At 49.5% G+C, this 16,057-nt stretch overlaps 1 protein-coding gene across 2 annotated transcripts in view; it reads left to right on the forward strand.

Annotated features, from left to right (window-relative positions):
* LOC138969553 (RNA-binding protein 26-like) overlaps positions 1-16,057 on the forward strand; it is a 55,115-nt gene that overhangs the window by 18,362 nt on the left and 20,696 nt on the right. Inside the window, exons 7-10 of one of the 2 annotated variants that reach the window (XM_070342380.1) lie at positions 4,908-5,021; positions 6,748-6,885; positions 7,950-8,159; positions 8,539-8,883. In XM_070342380.1, the coding sequence (XP_070198481.1) occupies positions 4,908-5,021; positions 6,748-6,885; positions 7,950-8,159; positions 8,539-8,883 (807 nt within the window). The remainder of the gene's footprint in view (positions 1-4,907; positions 5,022-6,747; positions 6,886-7,949; positions 8,160-8,538; positions 8,884-16,057) is intronic. The other variant, XM_070342379.1, reaches the window with a different exon arrangement.

Below are 16,057 nucleotides of genomic sequence, written 5' to 3' on the forward strand. Positions count from 1 at the left end.
GCCTCTGGGGGGCAGGCAGCAGCACCTCCCTTGCCCATTCGTGGCTCGGGGGGTCCTGCGTTGGCATCAGCACCTTCCTTGCCCGGTTGCGGCCTGGAGGGTCCTGTCGGCGGTCATCGGCCTGTGTCTTTCGGATTGTCGTCCTTCACTTCCGGTTGTGCTGTGGCTAGCACTTCCGGCGGAGGACAGCGCACTGGAGTGTTCGATCGCAGTGACCCTGCTTTCCCTCTTCCGGTGTCGCACCGACTTCCGACCGCGACTTCCGGTTCCGTCTTTACGGTTCCGGCGTCCGCTTTGTCGCCCTCCACTTCCGGTTGTGCCGTAGCAAGCATTTCCGGTGGAGGTCAGCGCATTGGCGTGTTCGGTGGCAGCGACCCTGCGTTTCCGCCTCCGGCGTCACACCAACTTCCGGCCTCGACTTCCGGTTCCGTTTTTTCGGTTCCGGCGGCCGGCACTTCCGTCCTTGGGCAATTTCCGGTTTTTCCGAGCTCTGCCCAACCGACCTTGGCCACTTCCTCCCCTGCCGAGGCGTGGGTTTCCGGTTTCCCGGACTCCTATGTGGAGGGCGATCAGGAAGATTATGTGGAGGAAATGGACGCTGAGGACGAGCGCTCCGATTCTGACCCACCTTTGTGGATTCCCAGCAAACTTGGACCTACTCTGGAGTTGGCCGCTGAGGTCACTTCACGGTACTTCCCTGAAGGCGTTTCTGCCCAATCTGCTTCTGCCGCTCCTCCTCCTTCCGCCTGGGCGGATTTCGCAGCCGCGGGTGACACTAAGGCTCGTTTTCGTTTTCTCGAATCGCCTTCGGTGTCGTTCGCCATGGCTCAGGTGTTGGGTGCTGACCCTGCATCTCCCTTCCCCTTGTTGGCCGCTCATGGCAATGCTCCCGATTCTGATCAGCCCTGGTTGGCTTCGGCACACACAGGCAACGGCATACCAGCGAACTCTAGAAAATCGTGGCTTCCGGGTAAGCCCCTCTCTCTCCTCTCCTCGTTCTCTTTGCCCAAGGCACCACTTCCGGTGACACCGGAACTAGCTCGCCTGCGGCACGACGGCTACAGTCGTGAGAGATCCTCTGTCTGCACAGAACAGAGTCTCCTGGGGTTAGAGGAGACTGGACGCTCCTCTCTCGAGCTCTCATCCTTAGCGGAGACGCTCATCCGCTCGTTGACGAGAGCTTTTTCATCATCCATCGATCCTTTTAAGTTTCGAGATGATGCAGTGGAGGCCGACGCGGCCATGCTACTGGCGGCTCTCGCGAAAGTCACGGATACCCAGATGACTAACGCAGCGCGCCTCTACTCTCAGGTTGTGTTTTGGAGACGCGAAGCCTTTCTGCACGGTTCTCGTCTGACAGACAGAGCCACCTTGGACTCTTTGCGAGTCTCTCCCTTTTCGGAAGGGGCGTTGCTGGGCTCTCGGTCACTGGACGCTCTTCGCCAGCAAACCGAAGAAGCCCGCGACCAGCAGGTGGTTCGGTTGTCCGAACTTGCACTCAAACAACAGAGCAGCAGAAGGAATAAGGACTCAGCACCACGCGGTCCTGCTCCGGCACCTGCCAAGTCATTCGGGCATAGAGCTCCTCCCGCCGGAAGGGGCGGCGCACGGCCCCGCCCTTACCAGCGCAAGCCTTCCTTTGGGAAGCGGGGGTCCGGGCGCAAGCCCCACCCCCAATGATACACCCCCGATCCAGTCACCCGCCCTCCACCCCTTCGGTGGCGGGCAGCCTCTCCCGGGCCTTTCCAGCTTGGCTGTCTCGGACGGACAGTCTCTGGATCAAGGGGGTGATTCGATCGGGGTTCCGTCTTCCTTGGCAGGGAGACAAAGCCCCGTTGTTCAGAGCGCCCTCCAACTCCCGGTTTCCGGTCAGCCCCGGCGATCGAGAGGTGATTCAAGCGGAGATCATCCTATTACTACAAACAGGCAATAGAAGAGGTTCTCGACCACTCCTCCTTGGGCTTTTACGGACGAATCTTCGTCATGCCCAAGGCTTCCGGAGGTTGGCGCCCCGTATTGGACCTCTCTCCCCTGAACCGCTTCTTGAGAAAGATTCGGTTCACCATGGAAACTCCTGCAGACGTCCGGGAGGCGCTTCGCCCCGGCGACTGGGTGACGTCCGTCGACCTGACGGACGCCTACTTTCACATCCTCATGCACGAGGCGGACAGGAAGTGGCTCCGTTTCGTCTGGGGAGATCGAGTGTTCCAGTTCCGAGCCCTACCCTTCGGGCTTTCTCTCGCCCCCTGGGTGTTCACCATGGTGGTGCGCCAGTTCTGCGCCCTTGTGCGGCTGCACGGCGTCCGCCTCAGGGTGTACCTGGACGATTGGCTTATCCTTCACCACCAAGAAGTTCTTTGTCACCAGCACACCCAGTTTGTCCTTGCCCAGGCACAGACTCTTGGCTTTCAGATCAATCAGATCAAATCCGAGTTGTCGCCTTCCCAGACATTCTCTTACCTGGGCTTGGTATTCGACATATGCGCATGGACAGTCCGTCCCACGCAGCGTCGCATAGACAAGCTGCAGGTCCTTCTGGCTTCCCTGTCGGGGCAACAGGGCACACAAGCGCCCATTTCAGGAGGCCCTCAGCTCAGCCTGGAACCCGACTTCACAGGGGTGGGATGTGGAAATCCCTCTCGGGCATTGGTTTCGGCAGACCACTCCAGTGGATGAATTCTGCCTGGCTCACGCAGGGAGTGCCCATAGCGCTACCTCTTCGCTCAACGCATCTCTTCTCGGATGCGTCTCAGAAGGGCTGGGGAGCTCACCTGGACACACTCACGACTTCCGGTCGGTGGTCCCCGGAGCAGCAGCTTTGGCACGTCAACCGCCTCGAGCTCGAGGCAGTCTTCTTGGGACTTCAGCATTTTGTCTCTGCCCTTCAGGGCAACCATGTGTTGATCCATACCGACAACACGACGGTAGCTGCTTACCTCAACAAGCATGGGGGCTCTCGGTCTCAGCTGTTGTCCACTCGTGCCTGCGAGATCCTTTCTTGGTGTGCTCACCATCAGATCCTGATCTCAGCTCGCTATCTGCCCGGCTGTCTGAACGTCCTGGCCGACGCTCTCAGCCGCTCCTCTCAGGTCCTCCACACGGAGTGGACCATCACCCATCATGCGCTCCTGCGTCTTTGGGCGCAAGTAGCGCGCCCGAGGATTGACCTCTTCGCCACGAGATTCTCGCGTCGCCTCCCAATCTTTGTCTCCCCCATCTCCCTCGGGGGAGTCATCGCGAGTGTGCTAAAGGGCGCGGCCCTCAGTTCTGCAGCGGCAAGGACTTCGGTCCCGGCTTGGGATGTGCTTCTGGTACTAGAATTCTTGCGCTCTAGTTCCTTCGAACCAATACAAAGCGCTAGCCTCTCTAACCTTACGCGAAAGACGCTCATGCTAATGCTGCTCGCTTCGGCGCGAAGAGGTAGTGAGATACACGGTCTTTCTGGCCTAGACCGCGACATCGCCTTTGAAAGCCACGGCTCCATCTCTTTGCATTTTCGGCCCGATTTTCTTGCAAAGAACCAAAAACCGGACCAGCTTTCACCAGTGATCTCCATCCGGCCTCTCCGGGACATTTTAGCCCCCGGTGATCCGGATCTCTCGAACTGCCCGGTACGGGCACTTAAAGCTTATTTGTCCCGCACAGCTCCGCTCAGATCAGCTTCTCAAAAATTTGCTTTTCATTTCGCTGAACAAAATGCGAGATAAGGACATAGCGAAACCACGCTCACCAGATGGTCTTCCACACTCATTAGGCTTGCATATCAGTGGTGGCAGACACAAGGGGGGGGGCAGTCAGTTCTCCCTCTAAGATCACCTCGAACTCACGAGGCGCGAGCGTGGGCAACATCCCTTGCAGTCCTCAAGTCTGGCAGGATGGCGGACGTACTCAAAGCCGCCTATTGGACATCCCAGGACGTGTTCCTGAGTTTCTACCTCCGCGACATTGCGAGCACTCGGCCGGACGGGACGAGCTGCCTCCCAGCAATGGTTGCCGCAGGCCAGATTCTTCCCAGGGACTAATGTGAGTATCCCACCGCCTTTATGTGCAATCTGCTAACTATGTGAGTTGAGGTAAGAATATGTTATTGAATCGAAAATTTCTAAGATAAATTTTCATTTAATTAATATACTTACTCAACTCACATATCTTATACCCTCCCAACCTTCCCCGCTAACATTCTATGTGTTATGGGTGTGTGTTTCGTGGGGGAATGACGCCTGTTGGCGGGATCCGCGCATGCGCGGGCGGCCTATAGAGGGCGCGGGCGGCAGCTAGGGGAGGAAACTCCCGTCCTTTAGGACTTTATTTCTTTTGGGGGTTCCTCCCCCCTTTACCAGGGTAGAGTACTACTTCAATACCTAAGCAATAAACTGAAGTTAATGCTAACTATGTGAGTTGAGTAAGTATATTAATTAAATGAAAATTTATCTTAGAAATTTTCGATTTTCAAGGTTGGATTTGTCAAGGGTGTACATTAAAAACTATAATAGATGATAATCACAGCTGAAGATTTAAGAGTGAAACATAGAATATTATAACAGTAACACTTGGCTAGGTTTTATTTTGTTAAAATTAACTGCTTCTTCATAGGAAGACAACCTTTTTGGACAGGTGATGATATGATATGTTTGCCTCTCTTCATTCAGTGTTTCTGTTTCATTCTGTTTTCTGTCTTCCATTTTTTATATTTTTGATGTGGTGGCTTTATTATGTATCCTGTACTTGTGTCTTCTTATTTAAATTTTTTTTCCCTTACATTTCTGGATCTTTGGGCTTTTTTTGGCATTCCTTTGGTTTTGCGTTATCACCTGCTATATTCTCTACCAGTCTGTGCGTAAGGAAGACATATTCCTGCATGCTCCTTCTTTCATTAAGGTGACTGTGGTTAGTGTGTGGTTTTGCAGAGAAAGGCTTCTGCATGCTGGGTGACCTTTGTCCCTACGACCACGGCATGGACCCGGTGGTGGTGGAGGATATCGGCATCCCCAACGTCCTCTCCTTCCCTCCTCCCCCGGCAGGTAATGTCCACTCAGCCACGGCTGGAACAGGCCTTGTTCCTGTTGGATTGAACATAATCACCAGTTGCAAAATGTGTCATGCGTGTCATTTCTTTCACATGTTTTTCTTTTCTGAGTGTTAAATGCTTTTTATTTTCTGAGTGTTAAATGCTTTTTATTTGAGGACAAGTTCCACATACCCTCATGGAAAGTTTTCTGTTTTCATAAGGCACTGTCATACATGGCATGCAATGCACTTGCATCTCAAATCAAATGAAATTAACTTATCTCAAATCTGAGAAATGACCTACAATTGGGGCGGGGATATAGCTCAGTTGGTAGCGCGCTGGATTTGTATTCAGTTGGCCGCTGTCAGCGCGAGTTCGATCCCAGGTTCGGCGGAAATTTATTTCACAGAGTCAACTTTGTGTGCAGACTCTCTTCGGTGTCCGAACCACCCCCCGTGTATACTACATTGGGTGTGCACGTTAAAGATCCCACGATTGACAAAAGGGTCTTTCCTGGCAAAATTGCTTAGGCACAGTTAATAATTGTCTACCATACCCGTGTGACTTGGAATAAGGCCGTGAAAGGTAAATATGCGCCGACATGGCTGCAATCTACTGGCCGTATAAAATTTCATCTCACACGGCATCACTGCAGAGCGCCTAGAACTGTACCCACGGAATATGCGCGATATAAGCCTCATTGATTGATTGATTGAATTTACAGCCATTCTCACTCCCACCACCTCCCAAACCATACCTTTTTACCCCTGTTTTATTCCTGCTCCACGTCTCTCTCTCTCTCCTCTCGCTCTGCACCCTCGCTCTGCACCCTCTCTCTCTCCTCTCGCTCTGCACCCTCTCCTTCTTCCTCATGACCTGGCTTTATTGACATTGGGGGACTCTTTGGTGATGGTTTTCTCCTTGCGCATTTCTTTGTAGTTTGTTGTAATTGAGTTACTAATCATAGCAGCGGGTAGTGGGTTGAAACTCTTGTCTACTGGTTTGCTCACTTGATGAATTAATGAATCAGTCAGTAAATTGGTATTTCGCAGGGGAAGGGATGTTCCTAGGGTGTTTCTTCAGCAGACTTGCCAAAATGATCAACAAAGTTCGCCCAATTGTCAGAGCTTATAGTTTGGGCAATTTTTAAAAGTTTGAAGCATTGTTAGCATCAGCTTTCTCTTGCTAAGAAAAGTTTTTGAAAATGGGAAATATGTTTTGTTGCTTTGGTGACTGCTGACGCCAAACAACATCCCATACCTTGATGTGTTGACATGATTAGTTGGTATGATGCCTGGAGTATATTCCTGGGCTTCAGTTAGGTCAGTGAATGCTGACTATACGTAGTAAGGACAGTGTGATTGTGAGTTGAAAAGTTACGAGTAACAGAACAAATAGCTGTTTGCTGGGACGTGTTAATGTCACAAGATGTTTGCTGGGACATGTTAATGTCACAAGATGTTTGCCGGGACATGTTAATGTCACAAGATGTTTGCTGGGACATGTTAATGTCACAAGATGTTTGACCTCCTTGGGAGTTGGAGCAGTCAACTGTTGCCTGTGCTTGTCACATATTTTATGCTTGGTGTTAACAACTGTTGCCTGTGCTTTTCACATATTTTATGCTTGGTGTTAACAACTGGGTAGTCTGTACAACATGTGTGACAGTATCTTAGGTTGTGTGTGGGCATACAGATGACGAAACAAACAATGATTGTTTTGATGTGGAATGTTTTCAGGCCACCCTCTGCCTCCTCCACCTGTCAGCCTGAGTATCCCGCCCCCTCGCCCAGGCTTCCCGCCGCCAGGGATGAACGTGCCACCGCCGGGAGCTCTCATCAGGCCTCCAGGCCCCCCTAGGCCACCCAGGCCTCCAGGTAGGGCCATGTGTGCTAGCTGCAACTATTAATGTTAACTCCCACATGTTTGAATCCACGCAGGGAACACAGAACTGTTAGGTAGAAACTGTCTCCATCATGCCTTGTTGTTGATCACAATGTCATGCACATTTGCCAGGAGATGCACCATAGGGAAGCTTTGCAAGCATACCGTACTTTCCGGGTCATAAGGCGCGACTTTTTTCCTCGAGTTCGACCCCTGCGTCTTGTATAACGAAGCGCCTAATCCGTGTATGAAATACGAAAAAAATCGAAGAGACCGCTTGAGTACCAGTCAAACAACTTGTGATAATGCATGTTTCAGCTACTAGGTACTGCCCTGCCTTTGATCTGGCCGCACACACAGATTTCCACTCTGTTAAACTCGTCACTGACCACGATGCAGGAAGTGTTTCCTCTCTCAGATATGACAGGGGAACCACCTCTCATGGCAAAAACTGGGTCATTTTGGTGCGCCCTATCGGCCCCCTGCGTCCAATGGGTGACTGGATTACAATTTTTTTTAAAAAGAAGGGGGTGCGTCTTAGATAACGAAGCGCCTTGTCACCCGGAAAGTACGGTAAACATGTATAGCAAAATGCAGAGAGCAATAATGGATTTTGTTCCCAGACTCGGAGATATGTACTGTAAAAAAAGAAAAATGGTTTGGTCCTTGATGTTAAAACTATTGGACGTATGACTCGGCCAGGGGTCAGACCAATGCATCAGATTTAACAATTGTAAGCCTCAGTGACGGAAGACCGAGGTCTGAGAACAACACTCTGACTCGGTGTGGGGCTGGTCTGGAGCTAGAATTGTGGCAGGTTATTGTGAGCATTTTAGTAGCTAAGTAGAGATCAAAGGTCTGAACCAAGAAAGATTAACTAACCTCCGTTGCTATTGATGGCTCAAAAGTTTATAAGGCAGTATTTTCATATTCCACAAAAACATGTACATCTTCATAGATAACAGGAGTCTTCAATTGACTGAATTTAATGGACTGAATTAGCCAGTTACTAGCTTTTGTTTGTTGTGGTTGAGTGCAGCATGTTGCCTTGTTCCAGTGGAGCCCTACCAGCCTGAGGGCTACAACCCAGAGGCTCCAGGCCTGACCCCCTCCTCCACCCGCACTCCCTTCTGGGCGTCCCACCCTCCCCCCGGTGTGCCCCCGGGGCCCTTCCCCCTCCCCCCTGATGCCATGAACGTCCCCCCGCCACAGAGACAGCGCGACCTGGTCACTGTGCACACCTTGATGGGCAAGGACGAGGACCAAGGTCAGTGTGTGCAAAGTGTCAAAGAGTGTGTGTGTGTCAGAGAGAGATAGAGAAAGTGTGTGTGACTGTTTTACAGAGAAAGTGTGTGTGTGTGTGTTAGAGAGAGAGAGAGCATGTATGTATAAAGTGGTAGCTTCAAAATCACCAATGCAGTGCAAAATGTTCTTTCTTTGCAAAAAAATGAAAAATTGAGTGATGTGTTTACAGTTCCCAAGACAGAATAAACAATAGATATGTAGTCTTCACTTTGGGCAAGGGAACTGTCACGCAAGGACGTTACACAAAATGGTTTATTTTCCTTATGTGTTTTTTATTTGATATTTCTGACAAAACATGTGGTTTGAAGAATTTTACCACCCCAGTTTATTTGATATGTCAGCAGACACAGATTCACGTTCATCACCACCGACAGTAGCATCACGTGTGGTCATGCCATCCAAGAGAACTCACACAGAGATGGAGGGCGGCCCCATGAGAATGACAGAAGGCGGCCCCATGAGGATGGAAGGTGGGCCCATGAGGATGTCTGACGGCGGGCCCATGAGGATGTCTGACGGCGGGCCCATGAGAATGATGGATGGCGGGCCAATGAGAATCATGGAAGGTGGGCCGATGAGAATGATGGACGGCGGCGGGCCGATGAGGATCGTGCAGCGTCCTCACTTCAACCCTCGTCATGGCTTCGGGGGGCCGCGCAAACACTTTGACTTTAAAAGGCTGGGAGGTGAGAACTGTCTTTTTCTGTCACTGTTTGTGTAGTTGAGCAAGTTCGTTTTTTGTGTGGGAATGGTCATGAGTTGTGTGAGTGTGAATAAGTTGGCATCAAGTCAAATTCAACATCTTGTAAAATGTCACATGGCTGAATGAAATCGTTTGTCTTCACTATTGTTTGAGAAATGCTTACTTAGGAAAGGTCAGTGTTTACTGGAGGCCAGGGACCGGCACGGTTGGCCAAGTGGTAAGGCGTCCGCCCCGTGATCGGGAGGTCGTGGGTTCGAACCCCGGCCGGGTCATACCTAAGACTTTAAAATTGGCAATCTAGTGGCTGCTCCGCCTGGCGTCTGGCATTATGGGGTTAGTGCTAGGACTGGCTGGTCCGGTGTCAGAATAATGTGACTGGGTGAGACATGAAGCCTGTGCTGCGACTTCTGTCTTGTGTGTGGCGCACGTTATATGTCAAAGCAGCACCGCCCTGATATGGCCCTTCGTGGTCGGCTGGGCGTTAAGCAAACAAACAAACAAACAAACTGGAGGCCAGGACTCGCTGTTGTATCATAACAAGTGTAATGGTTGTGTTTGCACTTTCATTGGTAAATGTGCATCAGTTGTCAGTGTTGCGTTCCTCACTCTACAGTATCTAGGTTGTGTGCTGCAGTTGTCGGTGTTGCGTTCCTCACTCTACAGTGTGCGCGCCTTCGTGAGCGAGGCTGGTACTACATATTGTTCATACGAAATGACAAACACAGGTTACAAGCGATAACGCGCAAAAGTACTGGTTTATTATTTTACATCTGACACTAGGGATCAGTAATGTATATATATCGTTACAGTACCACGTATTGCGGTAAAAAACTTATGAACAGAAAGAAAAAGAGAAAAGAAAACAAATTATTAGACATGGCAAAAGTATCAAAAGCATTAACAAGACACGAGAAGTAAATACAAGAAAAATAAACAATCACAAGACAGGTGAAGACAAACAGACAAGAAAGTTACAATTACCAAACACTCGTTGGTTAGTCCTTCAACAACAATAAAGAGTTACGTTCTGTACGTTCAACAACAATAAAGAATTACGTTCCGTACGTTCAACAATACCATAAGCACTAAGAATACTCAAGAAACTTAGCATACATACGTTTAAATCCGAACTGGCTACTTTCAGAACAATACAAAAAGTTGACTCATCAGGCCAGGAATACAAAGCAAACTGTCATACCAAAAAAGTCTAACGACAACGTTCCTGCGTTAATCAAAGTCACAAACAAGATATTTACTCATCCACTTTCCCTCAATAACGTTACAAGAAATAAGCCCGTTTACAAACGATCACCACAGACCGCAAGCTTCTTTTACCTAAATTCTTTTAACGTAAGGCTGAAAAAGTCGGAGAAAACGTTTCACTTCGAACTTCGTTAACCACAGAAAACACAAGTTATCATTATAAACATTAGCGACTTTCTAGCGTCTACAAAACATTGCTGTACGTTCACAACACTAGAACAGTTGAACACACAATAAAGAAACACTACAACAAGTCAGACTTTCAACTCACGTTATACATAAACAACTCACAAAGTCATTACAAAATGGCGACCAAAACACAACACAAACAAGTAACAACAAAATTACCTTATGCGCTGTGTGGGTTGACCAGCAGTACCAAAACGTGTTGCCTCACAAACGAAGGGCACAAAACGATTCACACTTGAGAAACAACTGTCTCCAAGAACATTACGTTGACGTTAAAACATAAGAAACACTCCGTTGGTTCACTTGCTAACCTTCATACGTTTACATCAAAACCAAACGCTTCCTAAAACCCTCAGATCGACTGACGAGACAGGAGTCAAGCAGCGGTATTTATGGAAACAAAAACCTAACATGGAATAGTTATTCAAAAGTCAAAGGTCACCGGATTGACCAACCAACAACATTCCTAAGACAGAATCGGGTGAAACTACTATTTTACAACCAATCAGTAACCGATCACGCACTCCGTGCATGCCCAAAACTTAAAACGGTATATTTAACAGAAAGAAGACCAAGGAACTAGCTGACATCACAAAGCTAAAAACACGTGAGTCACACGTATTCTAAAACTTGCAACGCAGATTCGCAGGGCTCACCTCAAAATCAAAACACGGAAAATATCACGTGAATCTCACGGTGTTCTAGAACTAAACGACGCAGTTTGTGACACTCCGACCAAAACCAGGTCACAACAACTGAACAAGGAGCACGTGAATCTCACGTAAAAATATTAACGCTCCACAAAACGGGTCACAACAAGGTGCCACAATAAAAACACGGTTTACTTCTTTTTACATCGTGCAATGGCTTGAGCAAACGTAATTACAACAAAAGTAGGTGACTGCATGCCACATCGGCATGCACACTCCCACCGGAAATTATATTAATATAATTTACTTCAAAAACCTTTGTACAAACATATTCCTTATATCAAAAGAATAACGACGCAGATTTAGACATTTCAAATTTAGAACTCAAAATCATTGTGTTGCAAAACATTTACACAACAATATTACGGTTCAATCACTTTCAGTGTTTCAACACATCTCGTTTCAACTAAATGCCACTGGTCATTTACTCGACGGCATAAAGAAAACGCACCACTTAAATCATAAATGTCCGTTACATCATCTGGTATAAAAACAAACCGCAACAATCAACAACTGTCAAATTGGAAAAACACTCCAAAGTTCAATGTTCTTTCAGTTCGCTTACACAGCTTTGTCTTCGTGATTTTCACGATCAACTAACACGGTCATTTTGTGAATAGGTCGCTCTAATATGCGACTATCACCAGTGGGACGGCCGTGATTGTCTAGAGCCTTTGTTCCAACATGCACTTTCACTCGTCTGACCAGTCCATCAGATCCAGGCATCACCTCGATTACACGAGCCATGCACCACTCTGATCTGCACAAGTTCTGGTCATGCAAGACAACAACATCTCCCACCTGTACGTTTGCCTGGGGACGTTGCCAGACACGACGTTTCTGCAAAAGTGAAAGGTACTGGCTCTTCCATAGCAGCCAGAATTCGTCTGCCATCCGCTGGACACAGCGCCAACGTTTCCTGGCGTACAAGTCTGGATCTTCAAACACACCAGGGGGCGGAAGGATGGCACCTGACTTCATGGTGAGGACGTGGTTGGGGGTCAAAGGGCGTGGTCCATCTGCCGATTCCAGTGACTCGACAGACAGTGGTCGACTGTTCACGATGGCCATCACCTCGTATAGGAACGTACGAAGTGATGAGGTAGTGAGACGCTGGCCTGATCTTCTGAGAAGACCATTCAGGATGCTGCGTATCGTTCGGATCTGACGCTCCCAAACGCCACCCATGTGACTAGCTGCAGGGGGGTTGAACCTGAACTCACATTTGCTTTCCAGCATCTTTGATGTCAGTCGTTCAGAGTCCATCTCTTTCCATGCCAGTTTGAACTCATTGCATGCACCTACAAAGTTCGTTCCTTTGTCACACCGAATGCGTGATATGTTTCCTCGCATGGAGACAACAATGCGTAGGGCGTTGATGAAGGAATCACTTGACATGTCATCCAGGGTTTCAATGTGGATTGCCCTAGAGGCAAAATACGTCACGATCAGCCCGTACAAGATTAATGTCATGAACTTGACGCAGTCATCACGGTACCCTTGTTTTTTCTGGCGTTTCAGGCCCTTCAGATGCTTGACTGCGACACTTCTGTTGTCGGGGAGGGACGGTTTCTCTGGTCGAAATGGTAAGGGGATCTCGTAGTGACCAGCTTCGTTGACCTTCACGATCTTCTTGAACTTTACATCGTCCTGGGACATGGATCCTGAGTCACTTGCAAAGTCTCTTTCCATAACATGTAATGGGTCAGTACACGAGACTTCGTCCACCTGTACCTTGTAGACGTGAGCTACACGTTCTTCTTCCCTCGATCCTGGCTTGACGATGACGCGCATGGACGAGGCTATGCCATCAAAGGCGACGGAATGCGGTGCCTTGCCGACGATGCTCCAACCTAACTTAGTCTCTACTGCAAATGGCAGTCCTTGGACAACGTTTAGGGGCATGAGGGCTTCAGCGCAGTCGTAGCCGATGAGGAGGCCTGCTTCACAGTCAGGGTACAAGGGGGGCAATTTTGGAGACAGGTGTTGGAGATGTGGGTAAACTTTGACAGTCTCTGAGGTGGGGATATGAGTGGGGTCAACGGTCAGATAAGGTCGTGAGATGGCAGAAGGGAGCCTGACAAACTCACTGGAGGTAGGAGAGCGGACACGCAATCCAGAGTACTTCCTGCCGGAGACCACAGCATTGTCCTCAGTCAGTGTGGAGACCCTGAGTGTAGTCGGCTGCGATTTGGCTTTAACTTCTTCAGCCACTGACTGCACTACAAAAGTGGCGTTGGACATAGTGTCCAGTAGTGCGTACGTCAGCACTTCTACGTTGGGGTTAGAGTCACTGGAAACGAGAACGGGAACGATCATAGACGTGAAACCGATGCTGTTTTCCTCGCTGGCCTTAAGAGCAGACACCGTAGGGGTCGACGATGACAGTGGCTCTTGAACGTCAGCAGCAGAGGTACGGTAATTGTTCTTGTGTTCACTCGCCCCTTTGTTTTCACTCATACTGTTCTGATATTTGAAATTGTCATCGTGAAGACAAGTGGGATGAGCCTTCTTGCACTTCTTGCACGTCTGTTTCTGCTTACATTGACGGCTCTGGTGATCCTTGCTTCTCAGACATCCGTAGCAGATACGGTTCTTGAACAGAAAATCTCGTATCTCAACCAGAGGCTTCACTATGAGTTCCTTACATGTCCCAGCGTCATGGTCCGGAAGTTGACAGTGCAGACATGCGGAGACATCCTCTGTCAGGGTTGACAGGTTCGTTGTGAACTTTCTTGGTGTCCCCGATGCACTTGTCAAGCCGAAAACAGGGTCGTTAGAAATGTCTGCTTCGAGGGTAATGAACGACACGAGTTCATGGAACAGAGGATACCTCTTCTTTTCAACCTTGGTTCGAGCAACTGTTCTAGACCATCTGTGACTCATCCAGTCTGGGAGCTTTCCGACGATCTTCCGTAGGTATTGGGCATCATCCAGGATGCTCAGTCCACCAACTTCCTGGGCAGCAACGGAACATTGCTGCAAGAAATCGGCCAGACTTCTGAGTCCCTTGGGATCCTTGCTTTTGACTGGGGTCCATTCGTCCAGCTTGGTCCGGAAAGCTTGCGAAACGACGTATGAGTTGCCGAACCGATTTTCCAGCACTTCCATGGCTCTCTCGTAGGCATCACCTTCTCTTAGCAGAAAGAAGCCGGTCACGGCCTCCTTTGCTTGACCTCCGATGTACCGTTGCAGATACAATAACTTCTCACTGCTGGTTATGTTCTGTCTCTCAATGAGAAACGCAAACGACGACCTCCAAATTGGATATTGGAGAGGGTCACCAACAAAAATGCACGGCTCCTGCATCGGCAAACGGTTGATCATCAGAGCGTCTGATAGGGTTTTGGCGAGAGAGTCCATAGGAGTGTCCTGCTTGGCAGGAGTAGCACGTGGACGTTGGTAGTACGCAGACGGGGGGTAGGAGGCAAATGGACGATCTGCATGACATTCCTTGTCAAAGTTCATGTACGCAGGGGGCCTTGCGTTTTCGTTTCCCCAAATAACTTTGGGGGTGGTCTGATGTGGGTCCAGGAATGTGGGCACGAAAGGCTCTGGTTTGGGATGTAGGTGGGTATCATAGGGGAAACAGGGTGGGGTCACTTGAAAACGTCTGTGGTCCATGCGTTGGTGACGTTCTTCTGGGAAGTAGGTGTGTCGTTCTTGCGTCTCATCACCTTCCCTTGTCTCTGGTAGGTGATAGGACCAACCTGTGTGGTCGAGATCAGGCGGGCGAGAGCCTGTGACGCTTGTCGTTGAGTGTCCAACGTTGTGCAGAGGCGGCTGACCAGTGTATGCACCGAGAGGGTGCTGCAGTGTGGTCAGCAGCGCTGTAGGCCGCATGGAGGATGTAGTTGCAGCCGTCGTGTAGTTAGGTGTGAAGGGCTCCTGATGGACGAAAGGAGCGCTCATTCCGACGTGATGGGGGGCGTTGACATCCTCTCTACGTTGAGGTCCGTACGCCTCGTAGGTGGCGTTGTTGGTAGTAGCGGCGCTTGTCGAGGCGCTGACTCCAACGACGAGGTCCACGACAGGTAACGCGTGCTGTTGTGGCTCAGTCGTTGTGGTTCCTGCGACGAAGTTGGTGACAGCAGCGTTGACGTTGACAGTCGAGATGTCATGGGTGCTGGCGGCTTGGCAGACAGGAACAGACGTGAAGTCCATGGCTGGCTGGTGTGTCCTTTGGTCAGCAATGACGGCAGCACCTGTCCCTATTCCTATCGCTGTTTGTTCATTGTTTAGAGGAGGGGCTACAAGACTATACAAGGGAACGAAAGGACGAGGGTGGAACCTAGTGTTCAACAAATCAACTGACGGTAGATCAGGGAGATCCTGCTGAACGGATTCACCTTGTTCCAATACTTGTAACATAGCTTGTTGTTCTCTTAAGCTAATTTTCAATTCGGTGGACTGAATTTGTCTCAAAGCCTTTTTCTGTTTAATATCTTCAAGAGCTGCTTCAGCTGCGTCTTCGGCCTGTCTAGCTGCTGTTCTCTCAGCTTCCTTAGCCTGCCTAGCTGCTTCTTCGGCCTGCCTAGCTGCGTCCTCAGTCTGCCTAGCTGCTGTTCTCTCAGCATATTGTTGTTGTAAGAGATCCAGTTCACTAAACTGAGCTTCCTTTATTGCGTCACCTTCCACTTTTATGGCCAGGGAAGCAGCCTCTAGTTTAAGAGCCAATTTAGTGTCTTCAGAGCTAACACTTTTAGAGCGGAGAGACTCGGCGCGAGAAGCTACTTGGCTACCTGATCTCCTGCTACCTGACTTGTGGCTAGCTGACTTGTGGATGGCTGACGTAATGCTAGCTGCTTTATGGCTGGCAGTCTTACCACTGGCTGACTTGTGGGTGGATGACCCAACGCTAGGTGTAACACTGCTATGCCTGGAAGTAGGCTCCTTAGCCACCTGAACGCTAGTCGTTTGTCTGTCAAGAGCTCGATCAATGTCAAACATAATGTTCTGAACTGTTCTCTGAACATCATCCCAACTTTCCTGAAT

The sequence above is a fragment of the Littorina saxatilis genome, linkage group LG6 (genome assembly GCF_037325665.1).
Source record: "Littorina saxatilis isolate snail1 linkage group LG6, US_GU_Lsax_2.0, whole genome shotgun sequence".
In the NCBI taxonomy this organism is placed as follows: domain Eukaryota; kingdom Metazoa; phylum Mollusca; class Gastropoda; order Littorinimorpha; family Littorinidae; genus Littorina; species Littorina saxatilis.